General features: G+C 34.8%; 1 protein-coding gene across 8 annotated transcripts in view; it reads left to right on the forward strand.

Annotated features, from left to right (window-relative positions):
- The window catches only part of PPP1R12A (protein phosphatase 1 regulatory subunit 12A), a 158,467-nt gene extending 141,216 nt beyond the window's left edge, over positions 1-17,251 (forward strand). For all 8 annotated transcript variants that reach the window (XM_030866210.3, XM_070046381.1, XM_070046380.1 and 5 more), the window contains 5 exons: positions 280-415; positions 3,625-3,729; positions 8,985-9,032; positions 12,005-12,055; positions 15,062-17,251. In XM_030866210.3, the coding sequence (XP_030722070.1) occupies positions 280-415; positions 3,625-3,729; positions 8,985-9,032; positions 12,005-12,055; positions 15,062-15,148 (427 nt within the window). In that variant the 3' untranslated portion in view covers positions 15,149-17,251. The remainder of the gene's footprint in view (positions 1-279; positions 416-3,624; positions 3,730-8,984; positions 9,033-12,004; positions 12,056-15,061) is intronic.
- The last annotated feature ends 1,519 nt before the right edge of the window (positions 17,252-18,770 follow it).

Genomic DNA, 18,770 nt, shown 5'->3' on the forward strand with positions numbered 1-18,770 from the left:
ATGTACAGTTTAAAATTGTTGAAATAATTCATCATGATGTAAAACCAGTTTTGACTTTCAAATACAGAGATTTTGAACTTCCCTTCTCAGTTAAGGGAAATTAGTGTTAAAAATAACTTCCCATTTATTTATTATATATCATGAAAGTTAATTAGATAACCGATGAAGGAGAATATTACCTACTATTTTGGAATATCTAGTTTAATATACTAGGATGCATGTTAATGTAAGTTGTAAAAGCCTATAATAAAGATTTTGACTCAAACTCATCTTTTGAAGATATGAAATCAGTTCTACATCAGCTAGTGATCGGTATGATTCCTTGCTGGGTCGCTCTGGATCATACAGTTACTCAGAAGAAAGAAAACCTTACAGTAGCAGGCTAGAAAAGGATGATTCAACTGACTTTAAAAAGGTACTGGGTTATTTATTTATATTTAATTAAAAATAATCTTTTTGTTGAGATTTTTATGTTTGGATATTACTCCTGGAAACTCATAATTAAATCAGTTTATTGAAATAACTTACTTAAATTTTCAGTTTTTGGTAATTAATGGTAAGTAGAATTTAAAAAGCTATTTGTTTAGGGGAAAACATAGGCAGAACAGTCTATGACATAAATCACAGCAAGATCCTTTTTGACCCACCTCCTAGAGAAATGGAAATAAAAACAAAAATAAACAAATGGGACCTAATGAAACTTAAAAGCTTTTGCACAGCAAAGGAAACCATAAACAAGACCGAAAGACAACCCTCAGAATGGGAGAAAACATTTGCAAATGAAGGAACTGACAAAGGATTAATCTCCAAAATTTACAAGCAGCTCATGCAGCTCAATAAAAAAAAACAAACAACCCAATCCAAAAATGGGCAGAAGACCTAACTAGACATTTCTCCAAAGAAGATATACAGACTGCCAACAAACACATGAAAGAATGCTCAACATCATTAATCATTAGAGAAATGCAAATCAAAACTACAATGAGATATCATCTCACACCAGTCAGAATGGCCATCATCAAAATATCTAGAAACAATAAATGCTGGAGAGGGTGTGGAGAAAAGGGAACCCTCTTGCATTGCTGGTGGGAATGTAAATTGATACAGCCACTATGGAGAACAGTATGGAGGTTCCTTAAAAAACTACAAATAGAACTACCATACGACCCAGCAATCCCACTGCTGGGCATATACCCTGAGAAAACCATAATTCATGGTTTCATTCATTCAAGAGTCATGGTTTCATTCATTCAAGAGTCATGGCCCAAAATGTTCATTGCAGCTCTATTTACAATAGCCAGGACATGGAAGCAACCTAAGTGTCCATCATTGGATGAATGGATAAAGAACATATATATGGCACATATATACAATGGAATATTAATCAGCCATAAAAAGAAATGAAATTGAGTTATTTGTAGTGAGGTGGATGGACCTAGAGCCTTTCATACAGAGTGAAGTAAGTCAGAAAGAGAAAAACATACCGTATGCTAACACATATATGGAATCTAAGAAAAAAAAAAAGGTCATAAAGAACCTAGGGGTAAGATGGGAACAAAGACACAGACCTACTAGAGAATGGACTTGAAGATATGGGGAGGGGGAAGGGTAAGCTGTGACAAAGTGAGAGAGTGGCATGGACATATATACACTACCAAACATAAAATAGATAGCTAGTGGGAAGCAGCCGCATAGCACAGGTGATCAGCTCAGTGCTTTGTGACCACCTAGAGGGGTGAGATAGGGAGGGTGGGAGGGAGGGAGACACAAGAGGGAAGAGATATGGGAACATATGTATATGTATAACTGATTCACTTTGTTATGAAGCAGAAACTAACACACCAGATGTAAAAAAAAAAAAAAAAAAGCTATTTGTTTATTTGAAGGAAAAGGGAAAGTACCCAGGACTTCCTGCACATTTAAGTCTCTCAGGCCAGTACTGTAATACTGTGGTTGAGCTAAAGGGGGCACTGAGTAGATGTGGGGTAGCGGGGGGAGGGTGTTGTGCGTGCATGTGAAATCTTTTCTTTATTTGTTAATAGGAAGCAGCCAAACAAAGAATATAGCTTTTCCCAGGACAGTATAGTATTTCCTAGGTAACCGAAAAACTTGTGAGATAGTTCAAGTGCTGTTAAGGGTTAAGGATGGAACTAATTAAGAAATAAGTCCTGGCAACAAAATAATCTAGAATTCTGAAGATCATGATTCTTCATATTGTAAGCTTTGAATAAACCTAATGAAGTTTGTTGTGGAGGAGGAAGGTGTGTGGTATTTGTACATGTCCCCAGGTATTTGGCAGCTGTTTGAATCACCCACTTTCTTACAAGCCAAATCAACAAGAAAAGGAAGGTAGGGGGTCAGTTTATGTTAGGAATAAGATTCATTCGTTCAGTAAAGAACTGAACACTGAATTGTGCTTAAATTAGTAGTGAAGTTCTGCTCATGGGCAGTGGAGATGGAGATCCTGTCCCTGCTCTTATGAGCATCTTCCAGACAGACCTTATCATATAATGATACAAATCAATGGATAATCTTTAAATTGAAACCATTATCCTGAAATAAAGAAACGGTTTTATAAAATTGTGTAACAAAAGAAAGTGACAGGGCCTAAGGATAGATTTCCTAAGGAAGTAACACTTCAGCCAAGAACAGAAGGATGATGAGTAGTTAACTGGCAAAAATGGGAGAAAAAAGTGTTCCAGATGGAGAGAAGGGCAAGCACACAAACCAGCCTGGTGGTGGGAGGGTACATGATGTATTGAAGTAATTAAATTTTCAGTATGGCTAGTAGAGCGAAGGGGATGGTGGTGTGAGTTTGCACCTACAGATGTGTAGGCTGGGACCAAACCATCAGTGCCTTACAGGCTGTTTTAAGGATTTCCTTATACTGAGAACATTGGGAAGCCATTCAAGGGTTTTTTAATGTATGGAGGTTAATGGAATGGTTGGCCTATGAAAATTATTAGATTGTCATTTTGAAAATTTAACTCTTGCTGCTTTGTATAAAACAGATTAAAGAGAGGTCAGGAGAACAATTCTAATAATAGAAATATCTAGGTAAGAGATGATTGTAGACATCTATGGTTGTAGTAGTAGAGATGAGGAAAAAAGAAGTAGTAGATTCAAGTGCTATGAAAGTGTTCAAGAAATATTTTGCTTTCCTTTTACCTTTAGTAAAAATAATACAAGTATAATGATAAATGCAACTGATACTCCCATCTCAGTATCAGGAATTAAAGAGTGAATGATAGGCAGAAAAGCTCAGAGACCCCAAATAAAAATCATAATGCTCCTGAACTCCAGCTGTGGTCACAGTGTGGTCCCTCTTTATCAGATAACTGAATTTTTTTAATCAAACTGAAAAGTTAGGATTTTTAGTGAAGTAATAAATTTTAAATACCAGAACTAGTTTTTAAAGAGTTTATGTGGGACAAATACACCTGAATAACCAAAAATTTCTGCCTTGAGACCACAAAGCATTAAAATATTTTTAATGCTTTCTTTAATAGTTCGTATGTTACATTAATCTTTCTGTTTTAATATTGTAAAGTAATCAATGGGAAATCTTCTTAAAATAGTAAAAAAGCAGAAAAGTAATTTGTTCTTCTCCCCTAATTTGTATAGCTTTATGAACAAATTCTAGCTGAAAATGAAAAGCTGAAAGCACAACTACATGATACAAATATGGAACTGACAGATCTTAAATTACAATTGGAAAAGGCCACCCAGGTTTGTACCTTTTTCTCTTTGTTACTCTAAAGATAATGGTTGTGATTTATTCTATCTGAAAATTGCATTGAAATGTTCTCTTGTGTTCTAGATATAAGTTTGGTTATTGATAAAAGCTTATTTATTAATAGGACAGAATCAAGATAATACAGTTTACCAATAATTTATTTTCTTCTAAAGTGAATTTAAAATATGAACGTATATAACCTTACGGTAGAAAGTCAAAGTATTTTTAAGCCTTTTAATACCTATGTTGTGGTACATGAAGGATTTTAAATGCTTATTTCCAACATACCAAATGTAGCAAGGCAAAGCATCTATCTATACGGAATCTTCTTAAAGCCATAAAATTTTGTATAATAATTTTTATTCATTATGAATGTTTCCTGTTTAATAAAAAAACCTTCTTAATAATTTGACATAATAATTTGTTTAATAATTTGACATAATAATTCTGGAAGAAGATAATTTTAGTCATAACTCCTTTTACCTTCCTTCTGTGCAACAACCTAGTAGAGATAATTTTAGACAAGAAAACTAGGATAGCCAAGCAGAACTCACAGCCTTGTACATATGATCTAGGATGTGTATGATCTAAGAATTGTTTCCCAAGCTCTTTTTTCATAAAACACTAGTTCTGGGAGATAGTTCTGGCACATTCCCTCTTCCTTCTCTTGCCCCCCTTCAAAACAAAAAAAAGAAGAGGAAAGAGCTTTGTGATCCAAGAAACTGAGAAATACTATATGTTCTATATCTTGGAGATTTTACAGGGTTTATTTATATGTTAAAGGCTCTAACGAGTCCTGTAATTTTTAAGGAAACAAACTCGTTTAATTTTAACATAAGACTTTCTAGCATAAACACATTTCTGCACTAAACTTTTAGAATCCAGTTTGAAAACACTGATCTAAAATGGCGTCCTCAGTTCTGTAAATGAGACTGCATACTTTCTGTGACCATTCTTTTATACTCATCTTTCTCATAATTTTTAAAATTACTTCTCTATGTTGAACTTACACTTATTACCAGGTCCTTTTTTGTTGTTAACCACTATTACATTGTGAAGCAATTGTCTATGTACAGTGGAGACTGTGCTAAATTTGCAGGTATCATGCTAACCTTGTGAGGCTATGAAGACTCAGATTCCATCAGGTAATGAGGGTTTACTATGAAGATACACAGTGAAGTACAGAACAAGAACACGTTTCATAGTGAGGTGTCATAAAAACTTGGACTGTCACACAAGTTTAAACTTGCCGTCTTACACTTAGGCTTCATGGTAAACTGGAACGTCGTCATTCTTCAGGTTGCATTAGTAGCTTAGTGAGCCGCTGCAAAATATTACAACTAGTTCCCTGAAAATAGTTTCAGCTCTAGAGATTTGGTCATAATATTTTCTAAATAAAAGTGTCCACTGCTCCCTACTGTAGTATTCTGTCTTATGGTGATTCAGCTAATCTGTGTTTCCACTGCTTACTGCCATCTCTATGTTTCTCTGCTTTTCTACCTACTCTGTTGTCATCTAATTCTTCCTATTTGTTTCTCATTCAAACTCTAGAAGAGAGGGGAACTGATAGAATTAGCCAGTTATCATCAACGTGAAGCAGTCCTGTTAGTGCCCATGGACCTATTAGTGACCATTTCATAGGACACTGGACAACTATTGCAAGCTTCCTTTGGGTCAGGTACCAATTTCTGATCCCATTGACTGTCACCAGAGAAATAAGTCACTGCATTAAAGAGTATGACAGCTTCTGCCTTAGCAGGCATTCTAAGTATCATGTCCAGTATACTGACTTAATAATAGGAGGGGTAATTAGAGTATGAGATATTGAGTAAATATTCAAAGTTAGTATCTTACACTATGTAAATGTCATTTGAAAAATTTAGGGATATATGTAAAAGTAAAACTGATAGGACATTAAACTTTCTGTTCAATTTTAGAGTTACTTATCCTGAGCATTTAAGTCTACTGTGAATCTTTCCACCTGATGTTTTGGGGTTTTTTTTTAACATTTCTTTTGTAACTGTTCATGAATATACATAGTAGTGGCAATTTTGATAGTCACGTGGAATTTTTCCAAGGGAACGATCATCCTGTTAGGAATTAATCTTGGGAATTCCCTGGTGGTCCAGTTGTTAGGCCTCCGTGCTTTCACTGCCGTGGGCCCAGATTCAATCCCTGGTTGGGGAACTAAGATCCACTAAGATCGTGCAAAAGGCGCAGCACAGCCAAAAGAATTAAAGTTGAAGTTCAGGTCTGTATGATAGTATTTAGCCAAGGACTCTAGAATCCTTGAATCCTGCCTTAACCCAGCCACCCTACTCCCTGTACAGTCTCCAAGGGAGGGAAATAGGTTAATTTACCAGAAACCAGTTGATGAATAATGATTTTGTCAAATGTCAATTCACCAGGTTTACCAATTGTTATTTTAACAGCTTTAACTAGAATATTTACCAAAAATATTAACTAAAGTTGGGCTTCCTTGGTGTCGCAGTGGTTAAGAATCCACCTGCCAATGCAGAGGACACAGGTTTGAGCCCTGGTCCGGGAAGATCCCACATGCTGCAGAACAGCGAAGCCCGTGAGCCACAACTACTGAGCCTGCATGCCCACCTAGAGCCCGTGATCCGCAACAAGAGAAGCCACCGCGATGAGAAGCCCACGCACCACAACGAAGAGTAGTCCTTGCTCGCCTCAACTAGAGAAAGCCCGCAAGCAGCACTGAAGACCCAATGCAGCCAAAAATAAAAACAGTAAATAAAATTAATTAATTAATTAAAAATAAAATAAAAACATCAAAAGTATATCAGAATTAGCTGAAAGTCTCATCTTTTTAAAAATTTATTTATTTTTGGCTGTGTTGGATCTTCGTTGCTGCTCACAGGCTTTCTCTAGTTGCGGTGAGTGGGAGCTGCTCTTCGCTGCAGTGCACGGGCTTCTCATCGCGGTGGCTTCTCGTTGCAGAGCGCGGGCTCTAGGTCGTGGGCTTCAGTAGCTGTGGCATGCAGGCTCAGTAGTTGTGGTACATAGGCTTAGTTGCTCCGCAGCATGTGGGATCTTCCCAGACTAGGGCTCGAACCTGTGTCCCCTGCCTTGCAGGTGGATTCTTAACCACTGTACCATCAGGGAAATCCCTGAAAGTCTCATCTTATTTGAAATTCTGAATTTGATTTCTAACAGTAAGCAATGGGAATACATTAACTTCTATTTTTCCAGGAAGAGTAAGCACAAAAAACAAAATCATTTAAAACAGCAGATTAGGAATTCCCTGGCAGTCCAGTGGTTAGGGCTCCATGCTTTCATTGCTGAGGCCATGGGTTCAATTCCTGGTTGGGGAACTAAGATCCTGTAACCTGTGCAGTGTGGGGAAAAAAAAAATTAAAATAAATTAAACAAGTTAGATGGCCATGATTTAGATCTTTATTTATATACTATAACGTTAAAAAAGAAATTGTGCAAAAAAGGGTCAAAAAGTAACTTGGTTTACAAGCCCTGATGATACAAAAATATGAATGTTGAAAGGGTTGACAGAAGAGAAAATTATATAAAGAAATGTTTGGTTTGTTTTGTTTTGTTTATTTATTTTATTTATTTATTTATTTTTGGCTGAGTTGAGTCTTCGTTGCTGCACATGGGCTTTCTCTAGTTGCGGAGGATACTCTTCGTTGTGGTGCACGGGTTTCTCATTGCGTTGGCTTCTCTTGTTGCAGAGCATGGGCTCTAGGTGCACGGGCTTCAGTAGTTGTGGTGCACGGGCTTAGTTGCTCCGCGGCATGTGAGATCTTCCCAGACCAGGGATCGAACCCATGTCCCCTGAATTGGCAGGTGGATTCTTAACCTCTGCGCCACCAGGGAAGTCCCCTAAAGAAATGGTTTTTATTTAATTAATTATTTATTTTTTAATAAATTTATTTATTTATTTGGCTGCTTTGGGTCTTTGTTGCTGTGTGCAGGCTTTCTCTGGTTGTGGCAAGCGGGGGGCTACTCTTCACTGCAGTGCGCGGGCTTCACATTACGGTGGCTTCTCTTGTTGTGAGCACAGGCTCTAGGCGTGAGGGCTTCAGTAGTTGTGGCACTTGGGCTTAGTTGCTGCACGGTATGTGGTACTTTCCCAGACCAGGGCTTGAACCCGTGTCCCCTGCATTGGCAGGCAGATTCTTAACCACTGTGCCACCAGGGAAGTCCCAAGAAATGTCTTTTAAATCACCAAAGTAAACAGTGAAGTTGTGCTTAATCAGTGATGAACCATATATGTGTATGTAGAGAGAGTTTTTAAAGTATATTTTGTGGTTAATGATCATAGCAGAGCATTCTTATTAAGTAGTTGTCAAAAACCATGTTTGGTAAATTTTTTAAATTGGTTATTCAGCAGATTGGCTTCTAGGGAATGAGCCTTTTGATGAATTCATTTTCAGCAAATAGACCAGGAATCCCAAGGGAGATGTATGAACAGAGGTCAATGTAAATGAGAACTAAGCACTTGTTTTTTAACTGGTCCTGTGCTCAATACCCATATATGCACAGCTCTCTGGTATTGAGTGCAGCATGTGGCTTAAAACCCCAAGGGCCCTTTTCATCCCCCAGATCTCAGTGTTTATCAACTTTAGTTGATTGTATAGTACAAGAAGCAGAAACAAATGAGACCTGACCTTACCAGAAGAAAAGTTATATGGCTAGGATTTCTTATAAGTGACAGTGGATATGAACCTTCTTACCAATTTTGGAACATGGATGATCGGGGAAAAAAACTCTAGAGAAGGAGTGAGCAAAACTAAGGTAGCTGTGAAAGAGGACCAAAAGGCCAGTTTACTAGTCTGACTGCATGAATACAGTCACACAACCTGGTCCAAAGTACATTTCAGTCAAGGTCGTGGACTCTGAGCACTAAGGTTACCCACTCTTCCTGGTGTAGGAAAAGAGAGAGCTTAAACATCGGAGGGAAAACTAGGATATTTTTGGCTTTGCTCCATAGTACTCACCCATCCTTACTCTCAGCTCAGCTGTAAAGACCCGAGGAAAACCAATACATAAACGATGAGAACTGTGGAGACCATTGTATTCCTAAGCATTCCTCTAACTCTTTATTATTTCAGTAGAAATCCTGTTTTCTCTGTTCTTTGCTTACACCTGTGTATTACTCCTGAATAGTGTGATTTCTTTGAATACCAGTAGAGGAGAGTTACTGTGGTCCTCTCCCTTTCCCCATCTTTATTGCAGTTACATCTCTTCTATATTTCTTACTTCCTTGCAGAGACAAGAAAGATTTGCTGATAGGTCACTACTGGAAATGGAAAAAAGGGTAAGTGTCCATCTTACTGAATAAGTAATCGATTTCCCCCTTTGTTTTTTATATAAGCAATGGTAGGTTTTTTGGTTTTCTTTAGTTTTGTTCTTATAGATGGTAGTTTTAATTAGTTTAAATTAATATTCAATAATTTGATTATGAATGTTTTCTAGCTTATCTTCTTTATAGAGTCTTATGGGGTGAAATTACCTTGTTAAATTTAATTTACCATGTTATTCTTTTAATGTACAAAAAAAATCTTGCCTTAATTATGAAATATACACATTGTGATAGTGAATCTGATATTTTTAAAATGCCATTTATCTCTCTTTGATTTTCTGTGGTGATATACTTAAAACACTTTAATCATCTATACATTTAGTTTAATTCTTTACAAAATTAAAATACTTCCATTCTTAAAGTTTTTAAAGATCTGGGGACCAAATTTTCAAATTCTTTTTAAAGTTAATTTAACAATATTTTATTTAATTTTGAGTTTAAATATTTAACTTAAGTAGGCTCTTCTAAAACAAACAAAAAAAAGATTACAAGAAAATCCTTTTACCATTTTATGTCTTTCTGCAATTTTTTATCTGGCCGTGATATATTCACTTGTATTTTTCTCCTTTTATTATTATTATTGCCCAGGGATTTGGCAGTGGGCATAAGAAAAACTCCACAAGTTTAGTCTGAGCAGTTGAAGATCTATAAATGATCAAAAGTTAATGGAAAAATTAACTCAAAGAGTACCTGTAGTACAGCTGAGCAGTGGCTAGATTTTCAAGGTTTCAGCCAGAGAAGAAATTACATACTGTGGAGCTCTGATCTCTAGATCGAAGAATAAATAGTCAAGAGCACTTGATATGAGAATATTTTCTTCCATTCCATTTTAAAAATTTACCTTGTTGACCCCAAAAAAGGAGAGAAATGATAAAAATACCAAATATATAAACATAACAGTTAATGTCTATGTCATTTACTAAATTGTAACGTATAATAACTCCTAGTTTTATTATGATTTCATGAGGTTTTAAAAATTGTTGTTCTGGGCCATTTAAAAAACTATTGATCTAACTTATAATTGCTAAAAATTTGGAATCACTTATTTTATTAAATTTAATGTTGATTATTATACCACAGTATAACTTACTGAATTTTACATCCAAGATATGTGAAACAGTAAAGAAATGTTTTCAGTTCTCTTTTATCCATACTAATAGTTGAGATGAAAGACATAGATAACCATATACTTAATCAAAATATTATTTATTTTTGAGATAGTCACATTTTTCAGAATATTTTATTTTTGTGAAAGTAATGTATTTATTACAAAAATTTTAACAAAAGATGAAAATAAAATCTCCCTATCATGTAGAGATAAGTGACAGTTTAATGTTTATCTTTTTTTTTTCATCTAGGCTTATACACCTACAATATATACATGTTCATATTCTGACATTCTCACCTGACCTCCTCTTTCTGCCTGTCAAATGCAGATAAATTATGAAGTAGCTAATCTACTTTCAGTTTAACAGACATTGGTAATCCTAGTATTAATAATAACTGCCAACTTTTATTCAGCACTCTTTTACATACCAGGCAGGCACTGAATTAAGCACTTTATATGCATTTTTTTTCTCTTAACCATATTTTTAAATGGTAATAAGTTTATTTGTTAAATATAAGAAATTTCCTGCAACTTTACAGTTGTCAGTTTGGCAGTGAGGCAGTTCAGTATAGTGCTCTTGTCTTGCTTTACCACTACATAGTTAAAATCTTGAAGGCACATAATAAAATTGAGAATGATGGGGTTGTTACCTGTCAGTTGGAGGAAATAATGCTGTTGCTGATATTTCACAAAGTTATGAGGATCAAATATAATATTATATGTCCTAATATTTTGAGAAGTGCAGTGGTTTTATGAATGTGTCATGGATGTATTGTTAAATAGGAGAAAGGTCTGTTTATCAAAAGTAACATTTTTGTCTGTGTAATAATGTTTAAACATGCTAATAGTAGAATAACACAGTACTTATAAGACTATGGGTAGGATTTCATCTATTTTTTAAAATCACATACTCTAAAAACGTTAACATTTACAGTAAATGTACTGCTTTACTAAATATCAACATTAATTATTAATCTGGGAAAGAATGTCTTAGAAATAGTTTCAGTGTGATTAAACTAAATTTAAATGGTTTGTATCTGAAAGGTGACCGGCAAGAGTCAGTATCTTCTGGGCGGTATGACCTAACCAAAGTTTTAAGCACATTAATTACTGCTGCTTGCTTTTTGCATAACACCTTAGAATGCTTATTATTTAAGGGAGAATAAAACTGTACACTGCAGTAATATACTGTATGTTGCCTTTGCCTATCACTCTTTGAAACAAGGTAGTTTAAAATAAATGCTACAGTTGCTTCTTCATTAGATTCACTGCATTAATGCTATGTAGAGTATCAAACTAAATACAAAGCTATAAAGTCAATTGGACAAATAATGACTAGTTAACATTGTGGGTGGAGGAGATGAACATTTCTTAGATCCTTTTGAAATTTAAAGTACAGATATTTTAGGCACGTTTGCTTCTTGCTTTTCTGCTTTTTATCACTATAGAGTAATTGCATCTTTGTGTGAGTTTCTTTTTTTTTTTCTTTTCTATTCAATCCTCAGTCTTGAGTATTGGTTTACTCTATCCCTAACCTAAGTTTTATGTGAACTAAAAACAGTTTAAACGTGTTATGTAGCATCTTACCAGAAAGTCAAAGCTTTAAAGAAAGAGCTTACAGGAAGTAACAAAATAATGATCCTCATATTTATTTCTCTCAAATTTTGGAAAGCTCTTTACACATCACTGGCATCGCATCTTTTTCTACACTGCTCCTGATTTAATTTTTTATTCTAAAGTGTCACTATTTCACAATTTAGAAGAAAATTTAAGAATATAATACTTATATCATTAACATTAGTACCTTAAATTCACCTAGGAACGAAGAGCTCTAGAAAGAAGAATATCTGAAATGGAAGAAGAGCTCAAAGTAAGTAAATCATGCTGCAGTATAAACTCAAATTTTACAGTACCATTACAGATACTATGTTTACATTAATTGTTCTTAAAGCTGCTTATACAGTTTGTGAGTTATCTATATCTTGTGCTTTTCTTTCTTCCTAAATCCAGGTTTTAGGTGAGCTAGAAAAGTATTTAAAACCCAAATCTTTTTGTTAATCAGTTTTCATGGCACTTTTGATGTTCAGGTATAGAATAAATTGGACAATAATGACTATAAGATTTGGGATTTATCATTTATTTGTTGCAGTTTAAATACTCTGTTCCTTGGAGAATAACTGGTGAGGAGGGATCACTATAGAAATGTTCTCTTTTGAAAATAAAGGACATTAGGGGCTTCCCTGGTGGCGCAGTGGTTGAGAGTCCGCCTGCCGATGCACGGGACACAGGTTCGTGCCCCGGTCCGGGAAGATCCCATATGCCGCAGAGCGGCTAGGCCCGTGAGCCTGCGCTGATGAGCCTGCGCTTCTGGAGCCTGTGCTCCGCAACGGGAGAGGCCACAACAGTGAGAGGCTCACGTACCGCGAAAAAAAATAATAATAAAATAATAAATAAATAAAAATAAAGGACATTAGGGGCTTCCCTGGTGGCGCAGTGGTTGAGAGTCCGCCTGCCGATGCACGGGACACAGGTTCGTGCCCCGGTCCGGGAAGATCCCATATGCCGCAGAGCGGCTAGGCCCGTGAGCCTGCGCTGATGAGCCTGCGCTTCTGGAGCCTGTGCTCCGCAACGGGAGAGGCCACAACAGTGAGAGGCTCACGTACCGCGAAAAAAAATAATAATAAAATAATAAATAAATAAAAATAAAGGACATTAGAGTAGTGGACAGTCAGAGGTACAGTTTATCAAACTCTGCATCACCTGTGAAAATAAGTTCATTTTGAATATTGGAAGGTACATTCTTCTCAGGAAAAAAAAAGAATGACATAGTTAATTGATTACCTCTTATTACATTGTCTTGCATAAAATATCTATCACATTATGAATTAATGGACTAATGCATAGGAAATTATGCCCATAGAATTAGAATTTCAAGATTTAAATGTTTTTCTATTGAATTATTTAGTTTCTTATTAAAACATTATTGAATGGCTTTGGAGAAAATGTTTTTGGATTTTGTTTGCCTGTGTATTTTGTTTGATAAGGAATTTTAGAACTACACTGTTTACTTTTGCAAATTTCATGGAATATTCTTTTAAGACTCTTAATTTTTTTCTTCTTACATTTGTTATCTGTGATTCTTTATGTTTTCATTGTACTCTTTTCCACTTTCTTATTTTTTATTTTCTATTTCTTTATGTTCTGATTCCTGCAGAATCTGCACCAAATAAAGCAAATTCAAACTCTGAGAGAATTAAATGAGCGACTGCTGACTGAGAATAGGGCCTTGACAAGAGTGGTAGCCAAGCGCTCAGGGTTCTGTAGGCAACTGCAGTCTGTGAATCTATAATTTATAGTTTCATCATTTCTTCTTAGTAGAGCCAGGCAGGTGTTTTTGTATTAGTAAGCGTGTCTTGAGCTCACTTTTACAAATTAATGCCATTGTGTCTGGAGCTTATCATATAACTGTTTAATTATGCATGGCTTCTCAGAATGTTAGAAAGTGTCACTAATTGTGTATTGTGACTGATAAACTGCAGTAAACTGAGGGAATGATCGAGGCATTTAGATAAAAGACTTGTCTGCACTTTTGCAAAGCTAATGCACATTTTGGCTCTACGAATATTTTAGCACTTAAAAATATGGCTGTTTAAAACTCTTTACTAGAAAGAAAATGGAACATGTATTTTACACATAATTAATATATGTTGAAGCCGAAGATTAAACATGAATTATCTGCTTTTCAAAATAATGTCATTTTCAGTCAGAACCATCTTCGTTAATATTCACGTAGTTCTCTATTAACAGCGGTATCCTAATAAACTTATTAGTTATCCTAATAAACTTCAGATTACTGTATTTTATATCCCTGCATTCTGAGCACAGGTAAGAATTGATTGGTTCCACATAATATTAAACTCTTCATAAAGATTTTGCTTAAGGTAATTTTGCAAGTAGTTTTACTTTTATCTAATTTGATAACCTAGTACATTTTGAAAGCTGAGGAAAGAGACCTAAATATCTTGGAAAGTATATTTTAATGTCTAAAATATAAGCTATTCCATTTCCAAGCAAATCTGGCAGAGCACATGTGATTTAAATCATTCTTAGTAGAAAATCCAATTAACTTATAATAATTCCACCCCCTCCTTCAGTTTGTCTGTAAAACAAAAAATAGTTTTGTTTTCAGGATGTAAGGGTGTGTTTTTCTATTTACTCCAAATACTACTTATATTTTTCTATGCTTGAATATTTTTATAAATTCAGACTTACTACTTTGGCTTATAAATTATTTTATACTATTCTAATGATAGTAATAATTGCTTTGTTACCATTTAATTGAGCACTTATCTTGGATCAGACATTGTACTAGGCACTTAAACTTAGTACAAGGTAAATCATTTAAGGAATTTTAATAATTTAGAACAAGTCTAATTCCCTCAAAACTTCCCTAAATAAGCTGGTTTTCTTGTGGAATAACAGTATGGTTTGAGGTCTGACATAAATAAAGCAAAAGGCCTTAATTTAGGCTGACAGGAACTCTTAAAGGAATTCCCTTTAAGAGCCTATCCTAACAAAAATAGGCTTCCTTTCCTTGGCTGCTCTAATATGGTGTGCTCGTGACTCATAATGTCAAGTGATTTAGTACATTTCAATTGATAACTTTGGGAGAATAAACCTTTCATTTCATCATTTATTAAACTAATTAGCTTCACAAATGGGGGGGTTCTTCCTGATACATGTTTTAGTCACTAGAAATATATATAACTGACAAAGCTTGTTCATGTGTCTTGTGGTAAAAATATAACATTTATTAAGAATCATATTTTATCTTTTTATTGAATTAAAACTTTCTCTTCTGTTTTTCCTCTCATAGATGTTACCAGACCTAAAAGCAGACAACCAGAGGCTAAAGGATGAAAATGGGGCCTTGATCAGAGTTATAAGCAAACTTTCCAAATAAAAAAAGAAAAAGCAGCAAGTAATTGGAATTGCACATATTAGTAACCCAGTGGACCATAATTGACAGTCACTGGAAGCCTGGGAAGAATCCTTGGAGACTGTCATTTTTGGATATCCTGCCAAATGCCCTCTTATCTAGGAGTTTTGTTTTGTTTAATTTTCTGGTGTTTTTCTTTTTTTTTTTTTTTTTCCTTGTATCAAGACCATTGTTTCATGTTAATGCAGCTGCTGAGAAGATTTTTTTTTTATGACTGAGAAAACTTGTTTACAGCTCCAGCATATAAGGAAAGTGTTCAAGGCCAGATATGCCTCAGATATTTAACCAGTAAGCCTTAGTTGTACATAAATACTTTTGTGTCAACAAAAACTCAGCTCTCACAGAAGACAGTTATTCAGCATTTTTTGATGTGCCACAGTTTCCAGTTTTTCGATATTTAATTTTTTTTTTTTTTTTTGCTTTTCATCTGAGTTTGGGTTTGTATTTTTTCCTTCTAACTCTTCATGTGGCAGACCCTTCTCCTGTCTCACAGCTTTCTCATTTACAGAAAAGAACACTTGCTCTTCTGAGATCATTGTCATATATTAGGCTAATGCTGTGTTGTCTCCCACCTGGAACTGAATTGCTTGGTGGAACATTTGCTTTCACTGTTTGTGCAATATGCATTTATTCCTTATATGAATGCTTTAAAGTCAGTTGAGATTAGATTCTTTTAAGTCCTGTTTTCTGCCTTCATTGGTCACTTTTGTTTTGTTTGTTTTTTATTATTGTAGTATAAGATGTTAGATTCTTTAATCTTCACATTCATTTTAGCAGGTACTGAGTGATGCTGTATATATAAATAAGTGTATTGTTTTGATTTTTAGACCACCACATGGCATGCTTGACTGTTTTCTTATTTCAAATGTCTGTTAATGCAAAGTAGGCTACTCCATAATAGTGTTAAAAACAAAATTTGCTAACAATGTGATATAAAGACTTTTAAAATAACACGTTTATGTGGAGCCCTATCTTTACAAAAGTTTTCTACTGTAAAATGCTTTTACTTTTATTTGCAGTTTTCATTTGATAGTATTCAACCATAATTAAAGTTCCATAAGGTAATTACTTCACATTTCACATACCTATATTTATCTGAGTGCTGTCTATAACTGTTGTGCTAGCCAAAGTAATGCTATGAAATCATTTGCAGACTTAACGTGAGTTCGTGTTAAATGCACTGTTATTGCCATGTGAAGAGGCATTGACTTTGATACCACCATCATGTTCAGACCATTTTATACATTTCAGTGGCCTTTTTTTAAAAAAAAGCAAAACCAAGTACATATGAAGATGGCTTTTATTTGGACAAATAGCTTTTATATTTTCATTAAACCATGCAAAAAATACTCTATCTTTCTGGCACATAACTGTCTCCTTAACCACTGAACAGTTCAGCCATTTGAATAAATTGTACATTGTAAAGCTTATAGTAGCTAATTGTATTATTGATTGTATTGTATACTATATTAAATGTGAATTTGTACCCCCTTCATTTTAAAAGGTCATTGTGTTCTACTGCCTATTTTAGATTACTTTGGGGTTGGGAAAAGGTGTTTTGGTAAGCAGGATTTTAAGTCCTCTCTTTCTTGATTGGTTTTATGAAGATATAAGGTTATGCTCTTACTACCAAGCTCAGGATTCTTGATTTTTAAAGGTACAAGGATAGTTGTGGGAATTTTATTTTTGGTTATATTTGAACTGTATGAATGGTTGGTCTGAATATAAAGAATTTCCATGGTCTTATGTGGACGTAAAATATACAGATAATTGGTCAGTTTGAGTGACTGCAACATGTTCTGGTTGCACAACAGTTAGGCATGCTAAGGATTATATTTGTGAAGTTTGGATGCCTGTGAAGAATGATTAAATACATGTTTCTAATATTTTAGTGTTTTGTATTTAGGTTATTTATTCTTTGTATCTAAAACTGAACAGCTACTGTGCTATATTGATTTTATTGGTAGTATTGAGCAGACCTTGTTTCTGCATGAAACTAGTTGCAAAACCCACTATTTTGGAAATAAAAATGTATTTTGACATATACAAATAAAATGAATAAAACTATTTTAAATGTGTGAACTTTTACTGAAGATGTTTAAAACTTTGTTCTGAGATATTTAAATTCTGCATGGGTATTTTTTCACTAATTGCTTTACTTGGATTCCAATTGGAATAATTTTTGAAATTGTAATATTGTGATAATTTGCACAACATTGTACATGCACATCTGTAAATGCAATCTTAATTGCCATATTTATGCAATCTGTGTATCAATTTGGACAAATGTTTATATATTTTACATAAAGCTGTCTGTGTGCAGAATCTGAGAACTAGTTTTTTTATGATAATAAGTGGGTAAAAAATAATGATAAAAGTGAGTTTCAAGATAGTAGCTTTGTAGCAAAAGATTTCATTTACCTAAGTATTTTGTGGCTTCCAAATTAAACCTATGCTTTTTTGTAGTTGCAAACATAGGCTTGGGAATACGTATACGGATAATATTCCATTGAATAGTAAAATAGTAGATCATTCTCCAACCTAGATTTGTCCAAGTTTCAACCCCCATCTACTACACATCTGTAAGTAGATAAGAGGCATTTCTGATTTGGGAACTTCGGTAAAAGACTTGTAGTAAGCCTGTGTCTCTTGTTTCTACTTCCAGTACTTTCCCTGTGCATGCTCACAGAATGATAGATATTACTGTTCTTTGTCCTCCATACAGAAAATTTCACATGCAAATACTTCAAACCAAATGCAAAGATAGAATTATCTAGGAGAGTATTCATACGGATTATGAATTATAATCCATAATGGATTAGTAGATATTCACTAATCCATTAGGCTATTTTATTCTTTTGCTTAAAGGTTTATTACCACTTAGTCTTTCCTGGCTAATCTGGAACAGTCATGACTCCCAGTGTCAGCACTCACTGAGTGTTTTTGTAAGAAGAAAATATCCAGAGGTCAAATTGTCTCCAAACTAGGGCAATGTATTTTCCGTAGGAAATAACAGCCTTGTAGGTTGTCCTTCACTTTGTCATTATAAGCAGAAAACAGAGCAAACTCTGTTAACAGTTATTAACAATCCATTAGCCATATCTTGCTAGAGAAAACCTTTGGTTGAAAAGATGAAAGCTGACTGATAAGCAGTCTCTTCTGTGATGTTCCATGTTTTACGCTGTGTGTGGTCTCTGTGTGTCTGAATTTGCATGTTCCACAGGGGTAATGTACATATGAGAGCCATTGTCCAAAAAGGACTGGGTGTAGAATGAAGTATTTATTTTCCTATTATATATCTCTAAATAGCTAAATACATTTCTTTCTTTCTTTCTTTTTTTTTTTTTTTTTTTGGCTACATCAGGTCTTAGTTGTAGCACGTGGGGTCTTCGTTGAGGCATGCGAGATCTTTTTGTTGTGGCTTGGGCTCTTCGTTGTGGTGTGTAGGTTTCTCTCTAGTTGTGGTGTGTGAGTTTTCTCTCTCTAGTTGTGGGGCACAGGCTCCAGGGCATGTGGGCTCTGTAGTTTGCAGCATGCGGGCTCAATAGTTGTGGTACACGGGCTTAGTTGCCCTGCAGCCTGTGGG

Source organism: Globicephala melas, chromosome 10 (assembly GCF_963455315.2).
Source record: "Globicephala melas chromosome 10, mGloMel1.2, whole genome shotgun sequence".
Classification (NCBI taxonomy): Eukaryota; Metazoa; Chordata; class Mammalia; order Artiodactyla; family Delphinidae; genus Globicephala; species Globicephala melas.